We start from the raw sequence: 22,117 nt of genomic DNA, 5'->3' as shown, positions 1-22,117 counted from the left end.
AGCAAGATGATAAAACCAAGGATCTTCCAAGCAAATTCTCTGCAAACAGTAAGTTTGGCATGCAAATCTACTGACAGTGGCCCTGGGTTTTTCCCCTTTCCCTATGTAAGATCTTTAACTATTGTAATTAAAATAATGACTACCTCAGTTTCACAAATGAGACACAGGTTCATTTAGATGACACACTAATTGCATCCATCCCTTAGACATTTTATAGTGAATATTAAAAGAATTGAATGCCCCAGAAGAAACACAGAAAATCCTCTGTGCTTTATTTAAAATCTTTGAGGTCCAATATCTATGTGAAAGGTCCAGCCACACCTCATGTTAAGGTTTAGGATGTTTAAGGACCTATTAAGAATAAAGCTTGCTTTGGCAGAAATGGATACTGTAGTCTTATTCTAATACCCTCACAATGAGCCTGATTTTTAGATAAAGCTGAGTATTATAAGCAACCTGCAGTAGCTGAAAAGAACACAGCAAGATAAGACCACTCTTGTTATGATAAACACATTCAAGTAATGCTTGCCAAAGATTATTTGACTTGCTTTTTAATCTTTCTTTTATATCCCTGGAGGCTTGGGGTGGGGGAGGGGAGAATCTCCTCATGTCTCCATTTGTGAGCCTCTGTATTTCCATAAGAAATGCTGCTTCACACCTTTATGCCTTGGAGGCCTATGTGCTCTTCTCTTCAGTGAAGATGCCCACAGCAGCTTTGTCCTGTCTCCTTTCTTACAAATTAAATGCATGTCTTGTCACCCAGTTTCTTTATTCCTTCATGCTGAACTGAAATGGATACCTGTACTGCTGTATTTCTGGCTGAGAAACTACTTTCCTTTCTCTCTTCATATTTGAAGGAATGAAATAGTGTGTATTATTTAATGCTCTACCCATTAGACAATAGTTTGTGGTTTTTATGAAGAGTGATTGTAGAAACTCAATGGCTACATGCCAGCCAGTGGCTACCTATCACAGCAGCACTTCCTCCAGTATTAAAAGAGATTAAGGCATTGTTACTTCCAGTCAGTCTTGGGCCAATTAAAGCTCAGACAGGCAACTCAGAAATACTTGGGTCCCTTTGTTTATTTTTACACCAGTGGCAGTTATATCAATATCCTGGTGTTACAAAACCCCCAGTTGTTAGCAGTCTGGCAAGAATAATAAAGATACAATGCAATTCATCTCAACCTCTGCTAAATAAACTTTGAAAGAGTATAAAAAGATGTTGAAATGAAAGTCTATTTTGAATTCTGTTTTGAATTAGCAATCATTCAGAGGAAACAACCCCAACAACTTCTTCCAAGCATATAGAAGAATTCATTGACTTTCTTATTCAAGAGCTCCTCTTCTCTCTTGTTCTGCAAATACTTTCAAAACTTACAAGCAGCAACACTACCAGTAGCAGCTACTAGTGTACTGTGCCAGAAAGACCTAGTTCATCATTAGTCTGAGACATGCTAACTAGACTTCTCTGCTCCTAGCCAATACCTAGTAACTCTTCAAACCATTCAAGATCATCAAACTTATTCACACAAGCTAGAACTTTTGTGCTGGCAGTAAGGCACCAAATATAGTTATGTTACACAATTTGGTTCTACTTATACTTCTGAAAATAGAATGTAGAAATGAATATTAAAAACTTGCAGCAGACATGGGGAATCTGAAAATATCCCCCTAAGATTTTTTTTTGTTCACAATTATTATAAAGGTCAACCTGTTTCATCAGCATATACTTAAACATTTTATTTCCTTTTACCGTTTTTCAGAGGAATTGACATTTTAATGTCTGTTTTTAATGGAATCATCTAGGTTAAGTTGTTTAACTGTGGGGCACTTAACTACAGAAAATCATATTTATAGATTTGATAAAGCTGAAACAGAAAACTTGTACCTCTGAAGTTTAATAAAGCATTTTAATTAAAGATAAGGCAAAATAATTCACTTATCCTTACTAGTCTGTCATCTAAATACATGTTATGTTTTACCTCTTTTAGGCAGATCTCTCTTCATTGCAGAAGATAACTAATATTCAGCTGCATATAACTTGAGATGCAAAGTCAAAGCTTTAAACTGACCTTAGAGCAAAGGGAATTAGCTATGTCTCTCTATAAGGAAGTAAGCACCTTCAATTTGAAACTTTAAAAAAAAGAAAACCTCACACCACTGTTTCTCTAGAAAAGCTTGAGCTTCATTCCCAGATTCTTTTTTCTGGCACTCAACATCAGAACAAGAAAAGATCATGCATGGTTTAAATTAACATTGAGACCATTCTTGTGATAAAACTGCTTAACAGGATTTTTGGTACAAGTAAAGCTCCTATTTCTTCCTTCTTGCCAAGGTCAAGATATGCCCAGCTAGTACAAAAACACAGCAATATGCAGGCACTTCTTGCAGTTGTTTTTAACATATACAGTATCTAGCCTTGGCACACGTTCTATTGAAAACAAAAGAAATCACCCACTAAGGCAATGGAACAGGAGCCCTTAATGGAAAAAACCCTTCAACTATTTCAACGCTGACCTCAGTTTTAAGTTTAGTGTGCCACTGCAGAATAAAAATAGTGTAAATAAACTAATTTTGCCCCATGCATCTGCAATACCTTGTTTTACTTAAATTGTCTGTTCTCTGCAAAACCTCTTTCCTAGTTCTCTACCTAAATTGACTACATTCAGCACCTTTCTCTAAACATACAATGTGATTATGCAGCTGTGAATGCAGTACAGAGTAAAAAAGTAAAAAATATTGCTCTCTAATTCTGTTTGGAATAAATAATTAACATAATTGCATAATGCCTCTGACAGTCTGGTTAAACAGAACCTCATACCTGCTCTTGCGGCCACTTCTGTCTGTCCTCTGGGGTTCTTGACTTTGCTTTAAAACCTCTAGGCACATCTCCACTGTGCTTAGAGGCAGATGGGATATTCAGTGACTTTGGCCTCCCCTCATGCCTGTTAGCACTGTGAACAGCTTCTCCCTTTGAACAAGCCTCTTTATAGTCATGTGCAATGTTTTCAGTCCCAGTGTGCTCTGGACTCATTTCTGTTGTACTATTAATACTGCTCATGCTCATACTCATTTTGATTTCTGCTACAATCTGGTCAATGTCCTCTTCCTGCTCTTCCAGCTCTGCATCCTCTTTTCTAGAATGGTATGGTGATATTCCCTGTGAGTTTCCATTAGCCTCTGCTGGGTAATAGTCCGGATAGCCGCCCTCACTTTGACAATACTGCATGTTTTCTTCTTGGTCTTGAATCTCCAAAGATGACACTTCATCCTCCAAAATCTGAACACCATTATCTTGACCTTCCTGCCACTCTTGCCTGTCCGCCACCTCATTTTCATCTTGGTGCTGAATTTTACCTTCAGCCCATTCTTCTACAGCTTCCTGACATTCATCCGTTTCAACATGGTGTTCCTCATGGGGACCATACTCCTCCCCATTGCAGTCCATTCCTTCCAGGTAACTGTCATCCTCTGGACAGTATCTAATGTAGTATGTGATCCCCTCCTCTTCTTCTGGCAAGCCTTCATCATAGTCCTCCTCCTCAGAGGTGTTATTCACATAGTCAGAGCTGGAGTCACCATCTCCACTATGATCATTGCACTCATGTTCCACAGGTGTAGGACTACCTTGTCTGACAGTTGCTAGTTCTGCCTCCTTTGCTGCATAATCTTCAATAGGAAGGTCACTCTCTTCATTTTCAGGCTCCCTGTTGTGAGATGAAGTAGGGCAAGCTCTCACTCTGTGATCCAGCATGCTGGCTGTAGTGCTTTGACGTTTCCTGTTTGCCATAGCCAACGCCTTATAAGACAATCATTTCTATGCAATTACTGTAGGGAAGATGGAAAAACACACATTCAGGAAAAGGTCATCAGTAGAGATCAGTGATGTTAATAGGAAACAAACTGATAGATTTATTTGGTAAAAAGGATGTGTTTGTAGATATTTAAACCAGATTCACAGACAGCTAACTTGTAAAATGCTCGTGTTATGGAACCATGAAATCAAAGTAATAACTTGCACGCTGAAAGGAACAGATAAAGAGAAGGTTCTACATTTATGCTAAATGTATTCTAGTGTAGGATCTCTTCTGTCAATTTGACAGAGAATTAACCCTGAACCTTGAAATTAGTTTTCAATTTTTTTCTTGCCAGTAAGGGGTCATGCTTTGATCACTACGCAGTAAACAGGAGCTCTTTTCAATTTTCACCTTAGGCATTTCTTTAATGTGTACTGAAAGCATACATTTAGAATCTGACCTGCTCTTACCAAAACTAAAGGAAAATAATTCTATTAACTTGGCAGTCACATAGGGCACTAAAGGATAAGGTACTGCTATCAGAAGTTATTAAAAAAAAATCACTCGCTGGTTTATTAGCTCTTACAAGCTGGATGCCATTAAGTATCTTCTATTGTTAAATCAAATACTGTTTTTAGAATAGAACAGACTATTTCAGTTGGAGGGACCTACGACGATCATCTAGTCCAACTGCCTGACCAATTCAGGGCTGACCAAGTTAAAGCATGTTGTTAAGGGCATTGTCCAAATGCCTCTTAAACACTGACAGGCTTGGGGCATCGACCGCCTCTCTAGGAAGCCTGTTCCAGTGTTTGACTACCTTCTCAGTAAAGAAATGCTTCCTAATGTCCAGCCTGAACCTCCCTTGGCACAGCTTTGAACCATTCCCACGCGTCCCATCACTGGGTACACCAGGGAGAAGAGATCAGCACCTCCCCTTCCGATTCCCCTTCTCAGGAAGCTGTGGAGAGCAATGAGGTTCCCCCTCAGCCTCCTTTTCTCCAAACTAGACAAACCCAAAGTCCTTAGCCACTCCTCACAGGACATTTCTTCCAGCCCTTTCACCAGCTTTGTTGCCCTACTCTGGACACATGAAAGGACCTTCACATACCTCTTAAATGGTGAGGCCCAGAACTGCACACAGTACTCCAGGCGAGGCCACATCAACGGTGAATACAGTGGGATAATCACCTCTTTTGACCAGCTGGTTATACTGTGTTGGATGCGCTTTGCCCTCTTGGCTGCCAGGGCACACTGCTGACTCATATTGAGCCTGCTGTCAACCAGCACCCCCAGATCCCTTTCTGCAGGGCTGCTCTCCAGCCACTCCTCTCCCAATTTATACTTGTGCCTGGTGTTACTCTGTCCCAGGTGCAGAATCTGGCATTTTGACTTGTTAAATTTCACCTCATTAATCATAGCCCAATACTCCAATCTATCTAGATCCCTCTGCAAGATTGTTTTTCAAACAATCTAATCTATATGCCAGGAAAAGAGACACATTTACAATAAAAGCTCATTAATCCTTCCCACTAAATACTTGTGCTACTTTAAATTATGTATTTTTGTCTAAATACTGGATTCCAAATAAATAAGCAGAGATTATATGACCTGTATCAAAAACAGTCAAAATAAAGAAAACAGCTAATTCTAAACAGGCTTGACAACTGTGATTTGGATGGGGGAAACAATGTACTTTCAGTATATATGTTTCTCTGTGTATTTCATTGTTGTATGCTTATGATAAACTTGACCTCTGCTGTTACTTAATTGGGGTGAACCGAGCTCAGACATAGGCTTCTGAAATGCATCACATAACTGCATGCTTTACTATGTGCATATAACAAAGGCATGTCAGCCAACCACATGATCATTTCGACATAACCAGTTTCCCAAGTCTTGTGTGCACACAGAACAATAAAACTAGCATGGAGCTAGAGGATTAGAGGAGCTATATAGAGATGAACTTCTAAGCATTATGAATTTCTAAAAAATATCCTGACACTGTAACCTAAAACCTCATCGGTATCACTGCAGAATTTCTGGTATCACAAGGAAAACCCCAAACCTTACTCTGATAAATCCAGGAATCTGATGCATCTATGGATTAGTGCAATGGCACCACATGGCAAATCTAAGCTCTCCCTGAAACAGGGATTCTAGATTCTGGGATACAAAGCAGAGATGTGTGTTAGTCATAGGAGGAGACATGAAAGGAACCCCATATGTGAAGCTCTTTTTAGTTATTGATACCTTGCAGAATTAGTCTTGACAGAAAGCTTTAAAGTAAATAGTATATCTGAAGTGAAGTTTTAAACGAGAAAATCGGAGGAGAAGGTAAAACTCTCCCAGTGATTACTTGCACCTTCTCACTATTAGAAGAACTAGCAGACTTACAAGACTTTCTCAATATGACCTGTATGCCCATCGATGCCTTTAATAAACTAGCTATCAATTCTTACTTTGGAGTCAATTATAAGAAACTCAGAACACAAGCCATCTGTCCACTAGTATTGCCTCTGATTTAGTTAGCTCTACTTACTGCAAACTAAGGATGTTTCTACACTGATTGCAGTATAAACAAAACTCATTTTACATTGGATTAAAACAGCAATCTAGTCATGACACTGCAATGCTCTGCACAGGCTGCAAAAAACTGCCCACAAGCAAGATAAATTGCTTGTATAACCAAGATCAGGAATGGGTAAGCACACTATACAAACATGTCTAAAACAAGTTAAGACTGAGTGCTACAAAAAAGATATTTTTGAATGCAATGCAAGAAAGAACTACAGACACCTCATCTGTCTTAACTGAAAGTTATTTCTTGCCAAAACCAGAACAAATTAGTATCTCTTAGTGAAAGAATGGTTCTCACCTGCAGTGGCCTCAGTCTACTAGTCATTGGAAATGTCGTCCGTATTAAGTTATGGACAACTTAAGAGATTTACAGTGCAGTAGACCCTGCACACAAGTCACTACAGTGCAGCTGAAGATAAAGAAGCACAAAGCATGTAACACAACCAGTTTGAAAGTCATGACTCAGATTTTCCTAAAGCATATGGAGATAAGAACCCTTTTTTTAGCTAGACAGTGTAATGGAGTTTTTCCACCCACATCTAAGAATCTTTGTTTAGTATCCAGGCCCTGAAACTGCCTTAAGTGGTATCACTGCAGTGATATCCTTTTATAAATTCCAGTAGTTGACTGTTTGTAGATGTTACTTACCTGCAAGAAAATCTGCTGCACGCTAGGTATTGTATAACAGTGCACGTCACAGGAAGCCATTCATATGTACTCCGAGAGCCAAAAGCCAGTGGCTAGACAGGGCATGAGACAAGAAAGGGAGGGATGGCTGATGCACGGCAGCTACAACAGCTGTGGGGAAGTGGCCAGGTTAGGGGTTCCCAGGGCTCTAAGAAAAGGGTTATCGGCTGGGCAGCATTAATGACAGCAGCTGCAGTTCTCCCCCAACAGTGGCATGTGAAAGTGCAGCATATGCACTATAGGAGGGACTGTGAAGAAAGAACTTCAAATAAATAGTGGCAGACTGGAAACTTTTTAGAGCATAGGTGATAAGAAATAGAGAAAGGAATTCCTCTCAAGCATGTCTAGCGCTGACATACTATAAGGACACAGGAAACTGGTTTTCAGTTAATTCAGTCTGAGGCCATGACTGAAGACAGTGCTTTATCCCTGTATGCTGAAATTGAGGCACATGTTCCCAATGGAGGTAAAATAAGCCTGATTATTCAATAAGAGGCAAGGCTGATCTTAATGCTATAGAAACTGAAGTTGCAAAGCAATCTCTGCACAACAATTACAATTCTAGTTGGTCTCCTTACCTTTGCCATCTTCTCAGTCAGGCGCTACTGTTTAGGAAACCAAGTACTGATCACATTAAAATAAAAAGGCAGAGTTTATTATTCTCAGTCTCTGAATTGCAGACTGAATGTGCACCATCTTCAACTATGAAATGTAACTTCTACAACTGTACTGACACATCTGAATTACTAAACAGAGTTTTCAAACGCAAGTCTGAGAATTGCTCTTTATGGAGCTGCATGTACATTTCTGTCAAGGAAACAAACAGCTGTATTTTAACTCAAATATTAGAACAGCCAAGGTAACCTAGTTCTCTTCCACTGTTTCAAAATATCTCAGGCTTCCTAGAAAAATACTTTAATCTTACATTAGGTTTAGCATAACCTGAATCTTTCAAAATCTAAAATTGTTCTAGGCTTTTTCTAAGTTGTCTCATGTCACACAGCAAGGTGCTAGTTCCTGATAGCCACAGGTCCAAACTCTTCCATCTTCTCACCTATAGAGATGTTAGTTTATCTATGTGGGTGACAATTGACTGAACCCAGTGTATTCAGATTTTAAAAGAACAAAAACAGAACTTGGATGTTTTTTGAGAAATGCAAGATACCAAATTTTTACCACGTGTTCTGCTATTCAGTCTACTGTCTAGAAGCCTGCTGAGTCACCTACTGCAGGGATTAATACTTTTTCCAATTTTCTCAAGAAATCTATGGTGTTAGAAGATTACGTAGCTAATATTCACATATCAGTTACTAAGAATCCTCTTGAAATTGGAGAAAATACTGGATTTTTATCTAACACTACTCCAGTATCCTCTGAAGTGAAGATAGGAGTAATGATTTGCTGGATCCAGAGGCACTTTATGAATAAAGACTTCAATTGAGTCAACAGGTCATTTCCTCTGCTTGGTGTAAGACTCCCTCCTACTTCTGATCACTCAGCTCCCTCCTTGATAGCAGAGAGTTAGGTCAAACTTCTGTATCATTCCAAGTGCTTTTTTCAACTTCTGACTTGGGGGGGAAGGAAGTGTTCCTGAGAACATGGGGGGGGTGTCAGTGCTGTATCCTTCTTTACTCTCCTCAGGATTCAGTAATTTTATCTTGCTGAGACGAGTAAATGCTGATTTGCCACCACTAAAACTCCATCAATGTTGACAAGATCAGTGATTAAGGGGCCAAGTTACATAGGGTTCTCAATAAAAATGTTTTGCTTTCAATAATGGTTTTGCTTTATTTTTCTTAAGTTTCGCTGCCTCAGCTCAATGTTTAGAGGAAAAGGAAATCAATCTCCAGAAAACACACGCTGCATTTCCATGTGGCAGTAAAAAGGAGTATGCATAGGGGAACTAATCTCTTCTGCTCCTAGAAACAGGACTACTGGCTTACAGCTGGAATTTATTCTAATCAGTGCTCATTGTAGAGTCATTAGCTTTCTCCTGAATTCCTTGTACCTAATCCCAGACAGCTGCAGAGAGGGTTTATGGAACTTCTACATCTTTTCACCTGTGTAGAAAGATACCTTCACTACTTTCTTCCTGTGGAGAGAGACCGATTGACATTAAAAATGGGAAATGGTACACAGTTGTAAACATGGTGATAAAGTGAAATACCCAGTATAATATTCCTGTGTTTAAAGAACTGTTTTACATATGTACTTGATTCATAAGCTGAATAGCATTCTAGTGGGAGCAAAACAAGCTCTCTGACAGTTTTTCATTTAACATGCATAGTGATCTGAGAGGACTGTGGGTTGAGGGGGGTTGTTAACTTCTTTTGGCAACAAACATGTACTATTGCATGCTTATCTACAGACGAATGATCTTTGGAGCCCTGCTTTTGCAACCTACAGGTGAACCTAAGAGTTCTACTGGCCTCAATTTGATATACTTGCTTTATTTTGCAAGGCCTCTTTCCTGTGCTTACTCCTTCCCAAGTTCCTTTCTTCATCTACTTCTCAGTCTCCTTTCTCCCACACATCAAATATCTGTACCCTTTGTCAGTTTTGACAAAATTCCCACACAAGTTTTACTTCCCTGAAATTGTTCAATACCTCCTATTTTCCCCAAATATCCAGTACAATCTAGCTGCTCTTAAATTGGTTCTAAAAAGATGTAACTCTCTACCCTTTATAAGTCATCTTCAGATATAAGTGGAACGTAAGCATTGCAACACAATTTACTGTCAGGCTAGATTATAGCATGTATGGCCTACAGGCTTGCTTCTCTGCTGCTGAGCTGTGTTTTCAGTGCACTGCTGACTTAAGCTATTCCACGTTAGCCCTATACATTCACAATCAATAAATGCTGTGAAAAAAACACCCAACCCTTTCAACACAGACATATGTTTATAACTGCTATATTTATCAAGTTACTCAGTTTAACTGTAACTGAGATAATAGTATTTTTCAACAGAACTGCATCAGAAAATTCATGATTGCAGGACTTTACACTAATTATACCAGTCTCTTTTCTAATAAGCGGATAAGTGGAAAAAAAAATCTAACTTCAATTTCTTCAAAACAATTTTAATATCAAACTAATAGTATTTCTCCGTAGGCTTTCATTACAGAAGACTTAACAGACTCCCATCTGCTAAGTCAGCCAAGATGAATTGTGATCCTACACTGGGAACTAGAATTTTTAATAAGCAGATAACAGAACATGAGCCTGCCATGACTACGTCAGATTCTGCAGTCATTTGATTCCCCAAGGCCAAACTGCATTAACTTCGTTTTTCAGTAGATCTGACTCCACAGTCCCTGAGAATTCATCATGCAGAGCTCCAGAAGCGGAGTGTAGGATAACCTGCCAACTCTTCTAAAAGCAGGTATAAATGGGATCCTTACTCTCATAGGAACCCTGATCCACATGTGTAACTCAGCGTCCACATGTTTAGTCTGCTGTGATTTCATAAAGAGCACAGTATCTCTGATGAAGGAAAGGTAGAAGAGCATATAGCACATGAGGACCGGGGATGTTGGTCCCCCATACATAGAGTGAGCCTGTGTAACACTCTTCTAGCATCTGTATATGGAAACAATAAGACCGTGTCCTACAGTCAGAACTACCACAATGTAATTAAATTAGAGATGTGTTGTGCTGTTCTAAGTGGCATCTCAATTTTATTAAAATTGAGAATTTCATCTCAATTTTATTAAAATTGAGAAGTGTTTCTCTGAGTAAGGCTGGCACAGCCCAGCACTAATTATTAGCCAGGCCTGTTAAAAATGTCTAGCCCTTTCCTCTAAAGCCTTTGACTTTAAAACAAAAAAACACTACAAAACCACAACCCATTATTTCAGGGAGGGGAAAGACCGAGGCCAGAAGTTTCAGTTCTTTATTAGCACATAAGCAGAACTGGTACTTTTATGTCCAGGATGTTAGAGCTGCATGTGCAGTAAATACATGCAAATATAGTTAAATGCATACATGTCTTTTGCTCAATGCATGCTCAGCAGGTCCAGCATATCCCAAAATGCCTGTTTCTCTGGGATTTTTGCGGCCATAGATGATTCAGGGGTGCTGTTTGAACCTGCACATCTTAAGAGATGGCCAATTTCCTCAGTGTACCCCGCCCCCAAAAAACCCACTTTTTTTGGGGGAAAAAAAACATCACCAAAGACACCTGAGAAATCTAGACATGGTAGTGCTAAGCTCTAGTCTCCATGACTTGATGTCTCACTTGGAGTTGGTTTGTTATTTATAAACCAATGAAACGGCTTCATTCACCTATTTGTGAAAATATACCATAAAGAATACTTTCAAGTAAGGAAGTGTCTGGGTACAAAAATTATTAATTTTTAGCAGCTTAGATCTGAATTTTCTACTGTGAAACTTGAGATTGAAAACTGGACTGACGTCTAGCATTTGTTTGTGTACAGAACTCCAATCTGAGTATTGACAGCCTAAGCCAGCAGTTACATTGGTCCTGCGAATGCCACTTCTGCCTCTTACGGTGTATGCTAGCTATCCTCTCTCAGAAAGCTTTCTACATGCTTTATTAAAACTCTTTATGAATACAACAAATATTTAGGTAAGCCACACTAATGTAACCTTGCAGATATATGTCACTGTTCAACAGTGCTATTGATGCTATTTAAAAAAAAAAAATCACGCAAACTCAAAGAGAATTGGAGAGGACACTGAATTTATGGGAGTATATGCCTTTCTATGAGTTGTGATGCATAAACAATACATTTGATTTTTAAGAATTTTTAAATTACTAAGATGACTTTTTGCAGAAAAGCCTGGCTGAAAATAGTCAAAAGCTATTTAGAAAATAAACTTCAATAAATAGATAGCATATATGAATAAACATGAAGTGTTTTGTCAGTGCTGCTGACAGTTTAGGACATTTCCACAAAGTTTAAAGCTTAACTAGATGTGAATTTCCAGTTTCTGTTGGCTCTTGCTAAATGCCCTAAACAATCCTTTCTATTTCCTCTTCCTTCCAAGAGAATTTTCATCCCAACCCCCAATAGGAATGTGAGGGCTAACAGAAGCTAAACAAGTCTTAAATGAGCTCTTTTGCTACTTATTTTAAGATTCCACTCTCACCTACTTGACCTCTTCTAGATAGTGGTCTAAAAATAAGAGTTGCAAATATAAAATGTGGATAGAATTAACAGCAACATGCTATTTAAATTTTCCATCTTTTTCCTTCATTTAAAATAAAATCCAGCAAACTTCAAATAAGAAAATACATTTTAAAGCACTGTTGTTTGCAGCAAGCAGAAACCTCTTGGGCTTTAGAAATGCATTTTCCTTTGTCCTGTGAAATTCCATTCAAAATTACCCTATTTTAATCTGACTCTCTCTTTTCCATGAGTGCCTTTAGAAAATGTTGACAGTCTGTCAAAAATTTTTTTACAAAATCAACACTGTAGTTAGATGTCTTCCAATATTTTTTTCTTAGCCTCTTCTATCAAGACCTAATTTGCAATCTTCCTGCTGGGCAGATGTAAGGCTGGGGCTCCCTCAAGTCCAAAGGAAAGAAAGTACTTTACACCCTCTGAACAGACAAGCCAGAAAATCACCAAACACATCTTCTGAAGAGAAGAGATGGTCTATGTTCCCCCAGTGCTTCTAGCTCATATAATAACCACTGTGAGTTTGGTAGTTCAACTGCAGAGGCTGAGTGGCAGTGCTGAGAGCAGCTGGGGTTCATACAACACTGACCACGTGTCCAGGTGTACACAATCCCTTGTTTTCAGTAAGGACAAAAATAAAGGAGGATGTTACAAATTAAAAATATAAAAAAAAAATATTTGTTAATTGTAGCAGCAACATGTTAAGTTCCAGATTCATGATCTTCCTTTTAACCTTAACTCCTCACCCTCACACAGTGTACATATGTTTTATAATTTTATGATTACACATTATTTTATACCACCTGCTTTCTGCTTTGTTCAAAGCACAGCTGAGATAGTCCAGGAGGAAAAACAGCTAAAGGCAACTATAAATTTGGTGCTATGTAGTGTTTCAGAGCTTCAATTTATCATCTAAATATTATTTTAATATGCTTTACATAATCAAAACATAGAATTAGAAAACAGCAAGAGATTTGCATGGGAAGCACAGAGAAAGGATGATTTTTAAAGAAATGAGGGAAATATGTGGGGGAAGTGAAAATGAGCAGCATCTAAAAATAGATAGCACTAAAATACATGAAAGAGTACCTACTAGGGTCTTCCTGTGTAGCTAAGGCAAAAAAAAAAAAAAACAAAAAACCTCTTATCATTCGGTGGTTACCCAACTGTGTCTACCGTGAATCTGAGGTAGTCACAAAAGATATTATTATTACTCCATTATTACTCACCATTATGCTTATTTTATTAGTTTAACAACTGACAGTAGAGTGAGAAAATTAACAGTTCTGAGATAACAAGTGCATGTTTCTGTATGTTAGGATTATTTCAGTTGCAGTCTTGCAGAAATTCTGCTGAAAGCTACAACAGCTGCAGTATACTATATACCTCAACAGCCTAGGATTTCCAAAATACACATCCCGGTATCCACAGGCAAAGCTTTTAAAATGGAGTAGACTGTCCTGAGTTACTACCTTGCCATAATAAAAACTTGTCAGCAAGCAGGTTGCATTCTGAGTAGAATATGAAATGTGTATGCATATATCGAAGAAATGAATAGCATATATTGACCAGTCGTATCTAATGCACACCTCCTCCTCACCCTGAAACCAAAGAGAAACAATAGATAATTTGCAATGGAATGTCTTTTGCTCCTGTTAAACCACATCAGTGTGACCCCTCAGTATATTTGAAATGTTTCATTACCTCACATGAAAGTGAAATCTTTACAGTTACTTTTCTATAGGTCAACCTTCCTTTCATGCTATTCACCAGACGATATCAAGAGGTTTCTGAGATGACTTAATTATTTTTCATATTTTTAAAAGATTGTACATTCTGAACTGCATTCTTGCATTTCTTTTCATAGTATATAATATTTGCTCTGCTTGGTTTCATCTAATAAGCCTTTAAAATGCAATAATTACCTTGTAAATGGCATTCTAAAAGTGCTCTATAATTAGAACCCACCAACAGAAATTAAAAGTAGAACAGAGACAAAGATATGCTAAAGACAGTGTAATATCCTATGGTACTGCAGAAATGGTATTCTTGAACGTATATCCTGACTGAATGTACCTTTTATAATTAAATGAAGTAATAAAAATATGTGTAATCACATATTTAATTATCATTTATTGTTGATGTGGCTTAATCATTCTTTAGGGTTTAATTCCACAGCTCAAAGAGGGATACTAAACCTGTAGTGCCACATCCATATAGTTGCTTGAGTAAAGATTTTAGAACTAGTATCAGTTCTGCAGTGTTATGCCTGCTATACAAAAAACCCCACCAAAAATATAACCTCATTGCAGTTATCTTAAACTGGGGGAGGAACAGAAGCAGAATATTTTTATTCAACAGAATAAGATGAGCCTCTCAAATTAAGGCAATGAGATTTTATGGCCTGTTCTTGTGGCTGCCCTGTTCCAAGAGATCAGTTTTAAATAATGAAAAAGTACCCCTTGTGTTTTACCTGTGCACAAATGCTCCACTGATAGCTATGCAGAGGCTTCAACTTTAAAATTTATTTCATAATAAATATAAATTTTAGTATCTTCTCATCATTATCCTAAGTATTTCCTAATTCACTGGGAATAAGGGAAAAGTATAGGATGTATAGGAATAAGGGAAGGAAATACAGGAATAATGGAAAAGTAAAGTGTATTTACTTTTTAGTAGAATTTTTAGGTTGTCTTAGAATGGATTATACAAAGTAAATGTAAAATGCTTTGCAAAGTACCTTTCTGCTGACTATGGAGGCTATTCAGAAGTCTGGCAATCTTTCTATCTCCTGTTAATTTGTATGCTTTTTATGTTGTTCTTGCAATTTCCTGGGTAATATTTTTATCTCGATAACAAGGTCAGTTTCCAGTACTGACTTAGCACTAAATTATAATAGATAGCTATAAGTGTAACATGAGCCAGTGCTAATGTAACTATGGGAGGCTGTGTGGCTGAAATTCAAACAAGACAAACCAGACACTGAAGGCACTTGGAAGCAGCTGTATTTGTCTGTGGGAAAACTACTGAGATCAGAAGGGCCAATTGTACAAATCCATACTAACAGAATCTGGCCTCACACAACTGACATGCAAAAACATCACCTATTGCAATTTCTTCAAACTCGTAAGTCTAACACAGCATTTCTTGTCAACTTAAAATGTTTAATAAAAAACAGCCAAAAAACCTAAATTTCCTCCTACTTATCTCTACATATTGGTATACTTTTGAAAAGATTGTTCATTGGAAAACCACTAAATGAAAACTTATTCATTTGGCCTTTAATGTAGATTTAACTACTTTTTTAGTAATCAAATTATTGTACCTAAAGTGTCTGTTAATATATGGAATCCTTCCTCTGTGTCTACAACAATTCAGTGTTTTGAAATGGATTGAACAATGACTGGAAGGTGTACTGTGCAGTCAGAAATGTTGTACAAGGGTAAGATAAATTTAATGTTGGCTAGAACATGGAAAAAATGTTAATCCGCCATGGCAAATTCCTAGAAGAGCCTTTTAAGCCATCAAACCTGTACAGTGACTAGTGACTTGGGGGTATAGGCAAAAGGTGAGGCAGGATTTGGGGACTTCCTCAAAGGTGAGGGATTAGCACTTTTGACAAGATGTGTAAATTCCAAATTTCCATGCTGTTAGAGAAAAAAAAGATATTGCAAAAAGAGGGTCTTCACAGTAAGAAGAAACATAAAATCTGTCGGTTCCATGAAATTCTCTTCCACAAGAATACAAATCTAAGCTATATATTTGACCATTTCTTTTTAGTAGAAAACTCCTCCGTGTTGTGGCGAAAGCTACACAGACTGACTGCTCCCTGAAGCCTGGTAATCCGAGATATTCCTTGCACTGAGTTCCAGACTCCTGATCATACTAAATTAGACCCGAGATTACTGTCAGCTACAATGAAAACAGGTTTTATTGAACCTGACATGCAGTAAGAAAGGAAAGAAAATTGGCTAAATTAAAGCTGTTAGAGCAGGATTTGCACTGTTGCTATCACATAGATATAAAAAAACTCCATGGGTGTTAGCTAAACAGGTTTACACACAGGCAAGAATAATTTCAGCTCATCACAACTTAGAAACCTTTAATTTTGCAAACTGGGTGTCAGACACTCAGTTCAACCCTCCCATTTTCTTCAGATGGAAAAAAGGCTTCCCTAAGAGGTCATGCATGTTACACAACAAATATACAAGCAAGTATATCTCTTATATACATAGGTATAGGTAGTAATATCTACATAGGTATAAATAGTAAATTTATAACTTCATCTCCTTCAGTCCCTGCTCCCACTAGGAAGAAGACTAGCAATCTCTCTAGAGAAGTTATGGGGCTATTCTAATCTTAAAATAATTTGGAAAGATGAGTTAGTTCATCAGAGAAATTGGTATTTTTCTGTTTTTGAGGAATGCCAAGACAGTAATGTCCCAACCAGTCAGTGAAAATACTGGCCCCCACACCAAATTTATGCTGAGATCTTATTAGAAATATATAGCGATGCAATTCCTGTCGTTCTTTGTGCCCATATTCTTTTCTTCAAAAATTGTGATCTTGCCATTTAAACGTTATCATTTAAGTACTTTGAGTATTGGTATAACAGAATACATTTATCTGTTAACAATATCCAATAACTATAAGGTAGCGTTAGTTAATTCAACCTCATCATTACACATGCATAATAATGTTCAATTTGGTTGCATCCAGTTCCACCTGAAATACAGCAACCACATATATTCCTGAGATTTATGTATCTGAAATCAGTTTTTTCTTTGTAGCTTTTGGGAAACTATGGCTATTTAAAAATTAGCTCTTCAGAGTAGATGCAAAGATCAAAAGCATTGTGGCAACACTTTATATCTTCAATAGACATATGGCTTTTAAGAGTTGTTAGCTGTTGCATGTACATTTCCATGCGCACAAGAAAGCACACCAGACTTCATGCATTTGAACTACACATTAATAAAATATAGCACTCTTACCAATACAACTGTATTCCACTCCATTTATTCTTTGAGAAAATGTTGTGGTTTCACTGAATAGCTACTGCTAACTCTCATCCTGGCTCAACTTCATTTACACAGAGGCTACCTTATTGTTGGTTTAGTATTATAGAATTATGCCTTTAATATGCCTTTTCACTTTTTGCTTTTATTGCCATCAACTTTTTTCTTTGAAATAAATGTCCTTAGAAAAGTCCATGTTTTAGTGTATCCCTTCATGCAAAAAGGTGATGTCCTATTAATGAAAACACAGGGAAAAAAATGGGGCCATTTTAGCATGCCATTATTTTAAAATTGTGTCCTTTTGCCATTCTGAATGAAGATAAATTCTTAAATTTGATACTTATTTAAAAATACACGGTATACAAGCAATTAATGTTTCAGAACTTAGATTAGCATTTTATGCTTTAGCTTATAATTTACCAAGTAAAGATTCTTTGAAATTTTTTGGCATAATGCATCTGTTCAAATTTTTAACACAATAAAATTGGAAATACTTACCACAGACAATTAATTAACCATTGTAACATGATTTCATGTATGGGCTTCCCCAGCCCTGTGCAAAAAAATATAGCTTTCTTTTAATGAATACTAATTTCAGGTTATAGGCAGAGGTAAATAAAGTATACTGTTTGAATAATAATGTAGAAGGGAGTAGAAGGACCGAATATGTCACTTTGCGGAATCTCTGGGTTTCATTTAAACGTTTCAAACTGTACCATTTAAGAACAATAAGCCAAACATTCTCGACCTTACTCCAAGAGCATCCATTCAATGAATGGTTAGATGGCTGGAGGGGAAGGTGGTTAGAATTTGAGACTGTCAGTTTACAATAGCTGTGGAGGTAGGTCATTGGAAAGGCCTCATTTGGAAAAGAAAACGGAGATGCTTAACTTTCTAATAACTCAGGGTTTAACTACAGGTTAGCAGCTCACACCCAACCATTTACACTCAAATGTTACAGCTTCTTGATTCTCAGTGTATAGTAACTCTTCAAAAAGACTTCTTTTTATCACTATTGACCTTGAAGTCCTGTGAACAGTTTCATGGGTGCTCACTTAACATTATCATAGGAAAAAATGAAATTTTCTTTAAAAGGTTACAGGAAAGGATTGACAACATCATTTTAGTGAGTTAAACCTCAAAAGAAATTAGATTTGCATTGACATATTCCCCATAAGCAGTATCTACTAAGACATAACAAGAGTACTGCTAGTCGTCTATAGACTTCTATTATTAGCTATTCTTCCAACTAGCTAGCTGGAAACAGGTAGCTGTAATTGGTCAAAAATGAATTGTTAACCACGGTCCAAAAAGTATAAAATGATTTATTACATGGCCGTTTATTCACCACATTTGGGTGTTTAAGCCTCACCAAAAAAAAAAAGGAAGAGATACAGGAATTCCTTTTAGTAGTTTACTGTATTCAGACCATTTTCCTGGTGGAAATACAGTCAAGAATAAGTATCACTGAGTATTATTTGCAGTGAAACTACAGAAGAGTAGTCTGGAAATTGCATGAAGTTCTTCCCAGTGATGAAACCTCCAAAATCTTGCTGAAAGCCATTAACACCCTCCCCATTCAATTAGCATAAGAGGATTAGATTTTATTTTTCTCCTGCTAGCGGAACATTGTCTTTTTTAAACTCATACAAATACTTGCACTGCTGGCAGATTTAGTAAATAAATAAAAAAATCTTTTGAAATAATAAAATAAGGGTAAAGACTATTAATACTTTTCAAGATAAAATAGTCTGCCTTTGTTAAGCAGAATCAGCAAATTGCAAGATTAAATTATGAGATATTTTACAAAATAAAGATTTAATAAGAATAGTAGATAAAGAAGATAATCAGAGGTTTTGCTAGCAGTGAACTATGTCATGGGATTTTGCGTTTCCAACCTTTGAATAAATATCTGTAGTTTGCACTGGTTGCGTTTCAGGCACACCGCTCTGTAGTGGATGATCACCTCATTTGAAAAGCAAGATTAGAAGGATATTTCCCTCTGTGTCTAAGGCATAAATTGCACATCAGTAAAATCCTCTCCGATTTATAACAGCTGGTTAGAAGATAAATACTCTGTCAATCACTTTAGCAGATACTCAAGATGGCTTGAAACCTTTATACCCACCAGCTTTTCCATCAGATGTCCGCAGAAAACTTGTATATATACATCTTATGAAAATAAGACCTTTCCTCCTAATAAAGTATTTTGAATGTAGAATTATTTATATGTGCTCTGAATAATACTGTTATAGCTCAGTAGGTTTACACATAAATAGTTATTGAAAACAAAGCACAGACCACAATGCTTTAAACTATTATTTGGTAGTAGAATGAGAGACACGCAGTGACCTGACATACATACTGCTGTGCTAGATGCCATGTGAGCACATGAAGGACATGTACTCTAAACTAAGAAACCTGCAACTTAAATGGATATTGACAAATGAATTATTGTTACCTTCTGTTGTCAGCTCTCCATTCTCTATGGCTATGGGGACTAGGATGTGCTGCATAAAGGGAAAACAAGCAATACTTTGGCATCTGTACTTGAATTGATTTCCACTAAGTCACTGCAGGTCCAGCAGGGCCACCTCTAAGGCCAACTTATTAAATACCACACTTACTGCTTTCAAGCAGGTCCAAGAAGCAGCATGCATACTGGACCTCAGTTAGTATATCTGGCAGAACTAAACTTCGTATCTCTGTGTATTGCACAGCTTACCTGAAAGGCTGTTTCAGCCCTTGTACAGCAAAGTACGTACACAATCATTTAGTTCTGAGAATGGGAGTAGTTCATCAGCATGTAAGACCCATATCCTTATAATATGGAGCTGCCTGTCTGATTTCAGAAATGCACACTTACCATCCATTGAGGACCCAGGCTAAAGTACCCAAAGTATGTGAACTGGTCCTATATTTCCTGGTTCCCAAATTAGCACCGTAGCCACAAACATCTTATTTCTACTAAGATACAAGCAATAACTTGGAAAAAGCATAACTATATATAACATCTAAAAATGCAGACCAGACTTAACGTTACGGGAGATGGAGCATACTCAGTGAACAAGACCTAGATTGAAATGTCTCTTAGGTGAAACAGAATAAACTTGCATCTTTCTTCTGTACAAGAAGTCTCACTTATTTGTGAGATTCATTTAAAGTCTCTTTTCAAAATGAAGAATTTAAGAGCAATCCTGTCTCTTTCCTCCAAAAAGATTATGTCCTAAGCAAAAAGCAATTAAAAGAGTCCCAAACTCAGAAACAGGGAGACAGTTCTGGGGAAGTCTCATTAGATATTATTCCATTCTTATCTTCCCTAAGCATCTGCTTTTGGCCACTCTGGGAGATGGGATACTGGGCCTGATGACCTTTCCTCTAAACCAGCACAGCATGTTACCTAAGTCAAACTCTGCCATTGAATAGCTGTAAGATAGTCCTACCCTTTCAGATAAGTTAAGGTGATATATGTGAGGCACGTATTAGTTCTAAGTATCAATTTCTAGTCACACAAATTCAGGACTTATTACTAGGACTATTTAAAAAATAAATTCTTTATATAAATATTAATTTTGATTGATAGAAAGTTCATATGCATCAGTTTTCCACACATTTAAGTCAAAATTCGCTCTTTTAATCAACACTACACAGAATCTGATCTCTTATCTGCAGAGATCCACAATTTAGATTAAAGAGGATTTTTTCCACAGAGGATAGTTAATTATTACTCAAAATATTCATTAAAATTCAAAAATGCCAAATACAAAACCCATCAATGCTGTCATTAGGAAATACCAGACAAAATCACTGCACAAAATCACCTCATGTATCAGGAGGTCAAATTATTTGGATGAAAATTAGTGATCAAAGACAAAATTATTAATCTGAGGCACTTGTGAGCAAGGAAGCATTCCACAAAATTCTGGTCTCTCTAAAGAGAGATGTAGTAGGTGTTTACAGTCAAGCTGCTGAAAGCAATCTTTCTGAAATTCAAATGTTTTGGGGTTTGGTTTTTTTTTTTTGGAACAGATAAGAATAGTGTGCTTTCTACAACATTAGTAACTTATGAGAAACACATTGAACACAGTGTTGCACTTCAATCCCAGAGTACTGTGGAATTTGGTTACCACGTGTTAAGGCCCTACAGAAGTTCATGTCAGCTACAGCAATTCTTTGTTATTGCTCAGTAAAGCACAACATAGAAGAGATCTTTATACTGATTTGGGATTTCATGTCCTTTTTCATAAGTAGTGTTTCTTTAACATGCCTTCTGTCCAAGAAACATTCAACCAAGGGAAAAAAAATGCTTCTCAGGGAGAAGTCCTGCATCTACTACCTTAATTACAGGTAAACCACCTTTTCCTTATTAACTATGATTAACTACATAACCAGAAAAATAAGCAGGCTTAATTTTTTTTATTAAAAACAAACGAACTTTTCAAGAGTTTCATAGCAGTACCATTTGCTAGCTTACAGATGCCCAATTTCATGTCTGCACTAATCTCATCAATATGTAGGAGTATTTAGAAACTTTTGAAGACAGTTTTTGGAGAAAAGCTAAAGACTGTATGGCCATTGTATGGCAAGCTAACAGTCATCTTACACCTTAAAACAATTATATCCATATATGAAGACTGCTGTCAAAAAAAAAAAAAAGGTTTATTTCAAGTGCTTGTACTAGAGCTATGTTGTGGATGTCTGGAGTATTTCAATCTCCAGACTACTGCACCAAGAGCCTTTCAAAAGCACTGTAATTCCATTCCATCAATAGATGACACATGAATCTAAACAATCTCAGTGCAAATCCTTTCTCATATTCACATTTTCTTCTCTGAATTAATGACTTTGAAAACAGAACTATATTTCTTCCACATTGTAAAGGTAAAA

General features: G+C 37.1%; 1 protein-coding gene across 2 annotated transcripts in view; it reads right to left on the bottom strand.

Moving 5' to 3' along the window:
• The window catches only part of APBA2 (amyloid beta (A4) precursor protein-binding, family A, member 2), a 46,614-nt gene extending 42,821 nt beyond the window's left edge, over positions 1-3,793 (bottom strand). For both annotated transcript variants that reach the window (XM_009321562.1, XM_009321563.1), the window contains exon 1: positions 2,825-3,793. In XM_009321562.1, coding sequence (XP_009319837.1) covers positions 2,825-3,793 — 969 coding nt within the window. The remainder of the gene's footprint in view (positions 1-2,824) is intronic.
• Positions 3,794-22,117: the final 18,324 nt, after the last annotated feature.

This window comes from Pygoscelis adeliae, unplaced genomic scaffold, assembly GCF_000699105.1.
Source record: "Pygoscelis adeliae isolate BGI_AS28 unplaced genomic scaffold, ASM69910v1 Scaffold183, whole genome shotgun sequence".
NCBI classification, from domain to species: Eukaryota; Metazoa; Chordata; class Aves; order Sphenisciformes; family Spheniscidae; genus Pygoscelis; species Pygoscelis adeliae.
The sequence above is the reverse complement of the archived record's forward strand: the minus strand, read 5'-3'. Positions and strand labels throughout refer to the sequence as shown.